The sequence below is a fragment of the Bombyx mori genome, chromosome 28 (genome assembly GCF_030269925.1).
Source record: "Bombyx mori chromosome 28, ASM3026992v2".
NCBI classification, from domain to species: domain Eukaryota; kingdom Metazoa; phylum Arthropoda; class Insecta; order Lepidoptera; family Bombycidae; genus Bombyx; species Bombyx mori.
The window spans coordinates 3524252-3533843 of record NC_085134.1 but is presented as its reverse complement, the minus strand read 5'-3'; the positions used below and the strand labels follow the sequence as shown (position 1 = coordinate 3533843).

The 9592-nt window shown below is 36.1% G+C and overlaps 1 protein-coding gene across 3 annotated transcripts; it reads right to left on the bottom strand.

Annotated features, from left to right (window-relative positions):
* Positions 1-1534: 1534 nt before the first annotated feature.
* On the bottom strand, positions 1535-7462 carry Or49 (olfactory receptor-like). Of its 3 annotated transcripts, none has more exons than XM_062676695.1 (8): positions 7130-7462; positions 6274-6607; positions 5925-6020; positions 4799-4991; positions 4384-4486; positions 3239-3340; positions 2671-2823; positions 1535-2308 (listed from the first exon to the last, which is right to left on the bottom strand). In XM_062676695.1, the coding sequence occupies exons 2-8, from the start codon at positions 6575-6577 to the stop codon at positions 2249-2251; spliced, it is 1011 nt and encodes a 336-aa protein (XP_062532679.1). In that variant the 5' UTR covers positions 6578-6607; positions 7130-7462; the 3' UTR covers positions 1535-2248.
* Between the last annotated feature and the right edge of the window lie 2130 nt (positions 7463-9592).

The window sequence follows — 9592 nt, the reverse complement described above, 5'->3', positions numbered from 1 at the left end:
GAAGAGAAAATAAACAGAATAAATAATTTCATTATTTTTGTGGTCCCATAACTTTAGATTTAAAATGGAACTTGTGCCTCATTTGCAAAAAATCGTAAATCCTAGTATTTTTTATTGGACGCGGCTCCATTGATCATTCACCATAAAATGCTTCATTATATCGTCTACTTAAAGTCTAGAATGACATTTTTATTAAGTGCCATTCAAAAATGAACTCTATTTTCTGCCGCTAAGAACTACAATCAAAAATCATTATTGTTGCAGACGTGCAATATCGCGCTGAATCAATCTTGGATACTATTTACATTTTTCCGATTGAATTCACCACTCTATAGGATGGAGTAGATGAGGTTGTGGCTGCATTTGATATCTAGGATCGTATACTATAAAATAGTAGTGGAACGGTGCTGTCCTGTGAACGTCTGGAAATGTATGTAGAATAGGGATCGCCGCGCATACAATAAAAGTTACACTGTTCCAAAATATTCTGTTATTAAAAATTAATTAACACTTTTATTACGCCTTGATCATTTTTTAACCGTCGTCGCCATCTTACTTTTCTCTGTCATTCTCTTTTCTCTCTTTCTTTCCGTTTTCTCTCACTCACATCTTAACGCTCCGTTCCACACTATTTTCATACGTTCCGTTCTTACCAATCCTACATGTATGCAAAAGAAACATTTCAAAACCAAAACTAAGCCGTCTTTTTTTTCCTACCTATTCTAGTAACCTCGAGGGTTTATTCTAGATTCACCGAACTAGTAGGTGAGCTCACGGAGCTCAAACCGGGAGTGTTGCTAACACTGGCCCTAACAAGATAGGTCATCATGCGTCAATGCTACAATGTGAGCTTTCGCCGAAGTGTCAAAAAAAACTATAAAAAATGTGAGCCGTCACGGGACGCCTCGCAGATGTGAAACATCGACATTATTTTGTAAAAGTAATATGCAGAAAAGAACAGATTGTGATAGGAACTAAATATGTCATAATGATAAAATAAAATATTACGAAAAAATAATTTGGTTTCAAGTAAAACACAGGTTATATTGTGTACTGTAGTTAACAACACTGTATACACTACGGAGTATACACTATAGGTATCCGAGCTCAGTGTAGCGAGAGAGATGGCTTAACGCTGGATCGAGTGGGAGAGAATCGCACAGTCGATTGCGCATGGCGACGCGTCGCCACACCGTACACACTACTGCATATAGACTGTATATATAAACCATCATATAGCCAGAAATCGGTTTTACGTGCGGCTATAGATATTTCACATCAAAAATTTCAATAACAAAAACTGCATAGCAGTCGATACGATTCGTGATAACTAAAGAAAATACGAAAAATTCAACAATAGCATAGGTAATGCGAGCGTGTATATTACGAACATCGGCCACCAATCCCAGATGTCCCGCGTGCCCCCTAGACGTGGGAAAATTGTAGGAGGTTCGGCGCCCGGAATTAAATGAACCCCATCCGGTAGTGGCGACAAGAGTCCATGAAAATCACAACGTAAATGCCAAAAAATAACTTATGACATGTTAGTAAAATTTTAATTGAAATGCATGATACGTGCAGGCTCACAGTTTGCCCTATTAAAAGTAAATATTATCGCACTACAAAAATAGTGCTGGGTGTTTAGTGAGAGTTTCTTAACGTTCTCGATAGCGTAAAAGTTAAGCCAATTTTGTATGCATTTGAAACAGCGCCCCTAGCGGAAAACGTTTCCAGAGATCGCTTTTGCCACGTACCAACCGTCTATGGAATGAGCTCCCCTCCACGGTGTTTCCCGAGCGCTATCTTGTCAGCGCTATCAGCGCTGTCCTTCTTCAAACGAGGCTTATGGAGAGTATTAAGCGGTAGGCAACGGCTTGGCTCTGCCCCTGGCATTGCTGAAGTCCATGGACCAAGGTAACCACTCACCATCAGGTGGGCCGTATGCTCGTCTGCCTACAAAGGCAATAGAAAGAGAAAAAAAAACTTACGCAAACGATCCCATTCCATACAAATATGAGCTAACTTTTACGCTATCGAAAACGTTAAAAAACTCGCACTAAGCACACTGCTACCTACTCTCCGATGAGTAAATTTCGAATACAAATAATTAGTACTCAAAACGAAAACTTTTACTACAAAAATCCACTCTTCACGTGCATTATATTTGTGATAATTTTTTATATTTAAACTATATTAATTTTCCAACGTGATTCTTCTGTGTTCTTAACGGTTTCAGTGTCTTTGAGATTTATTGTTCTTCTAAAACGGACATTACCAAAGTGAAGAAAGACATCCCAGTTTTGATGAACTGCAACATATTAATTATTATTATTATTTCATTCAAAATAATTACACTCTCTTTAATGGCTTATGACCACATTTTTATACATTTGATAAGTTCCCTATATCTCGCCATGATCACGAGTATACTGAAAACTGCTGGTAGGAGAGTACAGTAGTTACAGTAGGCAGCGGCATGACTATATCATTGGCATTGCTGATGTCCATGAGCGACGGTAACCACTCACCATCAGGTGGATCGTATGCCTGTAGGGCAATAAAAAAGGATGTTAGGAGCAAAGAAATTTCTCTACCCTCTTCATAGTTCATTTTTGAGTGTTGAAAATGAAAAATCTTTCCTGCTTCCGACATAAACAACTACCATCTTACCCAAGTAAATGTTGGCAGTGATAGGGTAATAGTACCGAAGATGTAAATAGGCATTCTTTGACTGAGCGCCATTTTGAATATTCGCACATTCTGCTTGTGAGCGCGATTGAAAATATACCATTTCTCGGTGACGGCAAGCTCTAGGGATGCACACTGGAATAAAAAAACAATTTTGCGTATTATGATTTCTACAATGAATACGTAAATTTATAGCCAACCCTATATATTCCAGTAGTTATTGGAAAGATTCACTGGATAATGCGAATGTGCGTGCTGGACACCAACTGCAATTTGCTAATGGTATGTCTATATCGAAAATCTTCCCGGGTTGCTAACACTCCTTACTTTGTCTCTGACAGGGGACACATCAAAGGGAAAACAAATTTGTTTGTTTTTATATAATTCCGAGCATTTTCATATTTACTCACCTTTTAAACCTTTTCTGGACTTCCACGAATAATTCAAAACCAAAATTAGCCAAAATCGGTCCAGCCGTTCTGAGTTTTAGCGCGACTAACGAACAGCAATTCATTTTTATATTATAGAGGTAGATAGATTTAACACTCACTTCGTCATCGACTTGCTGTCCCAATAAACAAAACATTAACACGACGAAGATAAAACAGATTTCGTGCACATAATACTTTATCGTATCCGGACTCAGCTTATCCTGAAAGAAAGTGGCGCTTCCAGTTTTTATACTTGCAATTAAGAAGTTTTAACTCCGGTCTTGCACGGTTCGATCCTCGACGAGAACTAAATGTAATTAAATAAGTTAATGACCCCGACACTCTGGAGGTAGTAATTAAGTAAGTAGTAAGTTAGTAATTAGTAAAAGTCGATTGCAGAATTCAATAAATAACTAAAAATCCTGTCGAAGTATTTCAATTCAATTAAAATATGTCTTGTACCAATTTTATATGAGTATGTTAATACTGGTGGTAGGACCTCTTGTGAGTCCGCACAGGTAGGTATTGAGTATTTTAAAGTGTTTTAAGTGTTCTAAGTATTGAATACAGTTTTAGTTGTACTTTGGTGGAACATTTATTTATCCCGAACCCCAGCGCGTAACTACTATATTGTACAATGGCTTTTCCACACTTCGAACCAAATTTTTCTCCTCCGCCGGCAGAAACAGATAAGATGATGCCAGTTACTGGTGGTAGGACCTCTTGTAAGTCTGCGCGGGTAGTTATCACCACCCCGCCTATTTCTGCCGTGAAGCAGTAATGCGTTTCGGTTTGAAGGGTGGGGCAGCCGTTGTAACTATACTTGAGACCTTAGAACTTGTATCTCAAGGTGGGTGGCGCATTTACGTTGTGGATGTCTATGGGCTCCAGTAACCACTTAACACCAGGTGGGCTGTGAGCTCGTCCACCCATCTAAGCAATAAAAAAAAATAAAAATAAAAAAATTGATTTCATCAGAAAGTTCAATTAAAAATTAATTTGACAGCATTACATAACTTAACTTATACCGTTGCTAAGCTTGAAAGCGCTCTGGTTGAAGCTTAGATTTGTCGCTAACCAGTTATATTGAGTGATCGATTCTACATTTAAAAATGGGAAGCGGTTAGCGGGTATCTTTATTTAGTTTTTATTTTAGATGAATTTAATTCATAGACGTCAGATAATTTATAGAAGCCAATTAAATAATAATATTGCAAAAATAAGTACTAATTGATATAAAGAAAATGTTGCATCATATACGTACAGAAATAGCAATCTTCACCGAACACATGCAAACAAGGATAATGGCCACAAGAATCAACGCCAAATAGAAAGGGCGGCATATTACATTTAGGCGATTGCTGAATCTAAAACATAATTAAAAGTTTATTAAGTTATACTTAAGTTTTACTGGTGGTATGACCTCTTGTGAGTCCGCACGGGTAGGTACCACCGCCCCGCCTATTTCTGCCGTGAAGCAGCAATGCGTTTCGGTTAGAAGGGTGGGGCAGCCGTTGTAACTTACTTGATACCTAAGAACTTATGGTACAAGGTGGGTGGCGCATTTACGTTGTGGATGTCTATGGGCTCCAGTAACCACTTAACACCAGGTGGGCTGTGAGCCGGTCCACCCATCTAAGCAATAAAAAAAATTATATCCCTAAGCAATACTTATTTACCTTTTAATTTTTACGTAATGCTCAACACACTGAGACAGGACCGTAGTACAAGATTTTTGCCATTTTTCATCTTTCCGTTGGTTAACTTCTAGCACCAGCTCGTTTAAGTGTTGCAGAATGAAATTTAATATCCTCAATTGACGAATAATTTGACCGACCAGTAGTATTATCGTTGATTGAAGACCGGGGTAAGCTAAAAACGTATCTTAACTAGTCAAAGAATCGACTAATCGATTATCGATTTAAAAGAATCGAGTTTTTCCTCTTTATTGCGTAGAAAAGGGAGCTTCCATCGTGAAACATCACGCCAAAATCTGTATTGTATATTAAGACGGCTCTTCCATCCTTCATACATCACTGCTTCGCTGCAGAAATAGGCATAATGGGATTGATCGTATGAGCTCTTAAAATACACCCTATTAAAAGTGAGATTGTTGTATATACTATACTGTAGGTACTGATATATAGTAAAAACTGAGACTTTAGAACTCAAGTCTCAAGGTGAGTGGCGGCATTTACGTTGTAGATGTATATGGGCTCCCGTAACCACTTAACACCAGGTGGGCTGTGAGATCGTTCACCCATTTAAGCAATAATAATAAAAAGATTTAACAAATTTCGGTCTTCGTTTTTATTGGACGATGCTAACGGATGTACATTGTAAAATTTTGTGAACATATTATGTGATGTACGTATTTTCTTTAAAATGGTCATACCTGCGTATTTGAGCCATGTGTATTTGAGAATCGACCATAGTCGCATTGGATACGAGAACACCGGCCATCTTATCATTTAGACCACGACAACTTTAAAAGTTTGACAACGTTATCTATATTTCCTTCGGTCAAATGCTCTTCTTTAAGGAATATTAATAAAATGTGACAGTCTTTAAATATGAGATGCTTTATATTTTATCCTTACTTTGACATAATTCGTCCATTTACCTTTGAGTAGGGCTAATTTCTATCTATCCCAATGATGTCTAATATAATTCCTCCAACCTCGAATATTTGAAGACCCATCACAATCCATCATCATATGCAATTTAAGAAAATAATTCAGCCGATACTATTCGTGGCCTTAAAAACAAGATGATTTGAAGAGACACTCACGACATTAAACTTACCTACGCAACATAAGTAACCAGCATACGCGTGGAATATAAATGACAAGGTGTACACTTTTATATCCGCCAAACTCCAGGGAAACCACATGTCGAATGCTGAAAAAAAAATTACATACACCGATAGCTTCATCACAATACAAGGAATTACAAAACTTTTAGTTTTCGCCTTTCAAATATAAATTTGTTTTAAATTTCAAACCCAAATTTTTGAACCCACGACCCTCGGCGCAACAGTCAGAGCGCTGACCACTGCACCACTGAATCAGTCATACATCTAAATAAACATTAATAATAGTTGCTATTATTATTTTTAATAGAATTAAAAATGTACTCAAAGTGATCTACTTACCTAGCAGCCTCAAAGATTTGTCTTCACTAACAAGCATACTGTAAATTGGACTGCAGAGATACAATGTGGCACAAAGCCACACTCCCGTTACATATATCTTCAACAGTAAGCTAGTATAATTAAACAAATCTTTCTGCGACTCTACAACCAATTTCTTAAGCTGCATCATCTTCTTGCCATTATTCACTTTAAAAATGTAATCAACGATAGGTATATCCAATGCTGCATCTCTAAAAGCCATCTCGGTTAGAAAATCTCGGAATTGGATGCGAAAAACTAAGCATATTCCAAGTGTTATTGTCATAATGACACCGGTGGTCCAAATACAAGCGCCCTGAATGAAAAGAAGAAGGTCAGAGGAACTGCTAATTACGAAACCAGAGGTGAAGAGGAAACAAAGCAGCCCAATGATAAAGTTGAATATTTGGACGGTGAACCAGAATTTTGAGTTCCAATTGGTTTCTTTAAAGATTGATATTCCTGCAAAGGATAGAACTCGGTGAAAAGCAGAGAACGTGTCCGCCATGATGGAGTAAAAGTGATTCGATTTCGGTCGTATGAACGATTTTTTTATTTGGATATAAAAGTGGATACAGTCATCAACAAATGCCGGTTTTTATTTATTTTGGAATTTTAAATATATATTTTTTATTGCTCTTGTAGGCAAACGAGCATACGGCCCACCTGATGGTGAGTGGTTACCGTCGTCCATGGACTTCAGCAATACCAGGGGCAGAGCCGAGCCGCTGTCTACCGCAAAATAGGCCTTTAGATACCCTTAGAGCACATTTAGCATCAAACAATTACCATACTCTCGGCATGTAATTTTAGCAAAATTTTAAATAGCTTTTCTTACATTTTCAGTACATTTTAGATAAAAGCCTCTAAAGTTTCTGCAAACATTAAAAGTTTAAAGCTAGGCCTTCACCCAGAGTGGTATAATATAACTTCTTTACATATTCACTTAACTCTTCAATAGAAATCATCTCAGAAAGTTAATAAAACCAATCTTCATCTTCCATTTGACAAAAACACTCCAATTCCGGCCAACCAAACAAGAGTATATTTATCAACGCATTTTTTCTCTCACGATGACACAAATCAACTGTCAAATACATAAAATTACATTCCTGCACATGACTGTACCCGTCACAGTAATCATCTTCGCAAAGTTGTACTTAAAAAACGATAGAATACCCAGGGAAACAACAGGTGCTTCCACTATTAATATAATAATATGTATAGCATTCAAGTGACAAGTCTTTGATATTTTGACATCTGAGAAGAGAAATATTCTCTTTTGATACATACATACTTGAATACAATTCTGATTTGACATTTCTATTTTTTTTACGTATCCTATGATTTTCTTTCATTTCTTCGCTGGCTTCGCTGTAAGTACCTATATTCTTCAGAGTCTAATTATAGCATTATGCTGTTTTAGTAATTATTATGCTCATCATTCGTCTATTAGTTATTTTCTGTTTTTTGGACAATTGGGTGGAAGTTGGCTCTGGTAACAGATGAACGGTGAACCTTGAGCAAGTCCAGAACTGATCTAAGCAATGCAAAAGTCAGTTTAGGGGACGTGGTTTTTTGCCTCTGAATTGACTCGTGCGACTTTAGACTGTAATCACTTAACTTAAGGCTTAAGATTGAAGTCTCAATTGTGTTGTCTAATCTGTGTTCCCTGTGTGTTCACAAAACCTATGCGCTACCAATAAAAATGCTTAACAATAGGCAAATACAAAACTCAAATTTCATACAGCTCTCCTTGACGATTTAATTAAGTGACAATGCTTAAACCGCAGCTGAAGTTACTGGACTATTTTTGGACTTTTATTAAGTTGTCAAACATTCTAATTAAGTGACAATGCTTAAATCGCAGCTGAAGCTACTGGACTATTTTTGGACTTTTACTAAGTTGTCAAACATTCTAATTAAGTGACAATGCTTAAATCGCAGCTGAAGCTACTGGACTATTTTTGGACTTTTATTAAGTTGTCAAACCTTCTTGGAACAACAACTATTTATATTTTAAGAGAGCGTTTGGACGCAAAAACGTGACATTATTTCTGAGTATTAATTTCATTAATAGAACGGCCTTTCTGCGTAGTGTTTCACGGTCCGGAAAATTGAAGTATTCGAAGCGTTAGATATTGTGGAACATAAAAGAATTATTATAAAGATTAACCCAAAAAGTAGTTTCAATCATATCATATACACATGTTACGCTTTCTTAGAATGTTATTCAAAAATACACACATAAAGACCAAAATGATAAACGATTTCAACATAAAATACCACAAAATAAACATATAAATTCTTTGAACTGAAAAATACAGATACAAAATACAGACGCATTAAAATTTACTACAATCAACAACATTAAAATACCTTCAAGATACATTACACAATACACGATTTTAATGCTTAAAAGAAAACGAGAAAATGAAATTATTCAAGTAAAAATATAATTGGGCCCTTAAGGCGAATTTCGGATAATAATTACCAAGATATCTTACAACGTAGGCAAAAAGATCTTTTATCTTTTTGTTTCTTTAATGGACAAAGAAATCTTTATTGAGTCATAATTGGAATTCTCCTATGGGTTCCTTCCATTAAAACTGTGTAAATTAATTAAAAATATTTACTTGCGAACGGTAGGGCCGAATTTTCGAAGTACTGTTTTTTTTATACCTAAAAAAATTCTCTGACATTTTCGCAGCCAACCCGCACTTAGAATAGAATAGAATTCGCTTAAGCGTATAGTCTGGTTATCTATATATTAATACGTGAAGCTAAAACTTTGTATCCCTTTTTATGAAAATTGCGCGGACGGAGGAGTATCAAATTTTCCACACTTATAGAGAATATAGAGAAGAAGTGCACAATGCTAATTTTTTTTTTAAATGCTTAAGTGATATTTTAAATCAATAAAGAAAACATTACACACACTACATACCATGTACTTGACGCACACACGCATGCATACTATTTATTGTCAAACTTTTGTTCTTGACGTCTGTTGTCAAATTGAGAATAGATTAAATATTGTTTGTCTTTGTTAATATTTTTTATAGTGTAGTCTTGGCGAAATTTGTGATTATAGAAGTATAGAATACAATCATAATAGTGTACAAACTTACAATTCCAATTAATTATAGTCCTGTTTCGACTACTGCGGGACCACTAGTATAACTAAAACTTTGGTAAAATGGTTTTCCCGTCCACCAAAATAAAACGCGAGATTACTTTAGGGCCAAAACAATGGTCAGCATTAATTTTGTGACGCATACAAGTAACTATATTAATTTCA

Bases quoted from the DNA above. Each gene is read 5' to 3' on its own strand.
- Or49 (XM_062676695.1), bottom strand. From the start codon at position 6,577: ATGACAATAACACTTGGAATATGCTTAGTTTTTCGCATCCAATTCCGA. The intron at 4,992-5,924 runs GTAAGTTTAATG...ATACGTTTTTAG, and splicing joins TGGTTACTTATGTTGCGTAG to CTTACCCCGGTCTTCAATCA. The intron at 3,341-4,383 runs GTACGTATATGA...ACTTTCTTTCAG, and splicing joins CGGTGAAGATTGCTATTTCT to GATAAGCTGAGTCCGGATAC.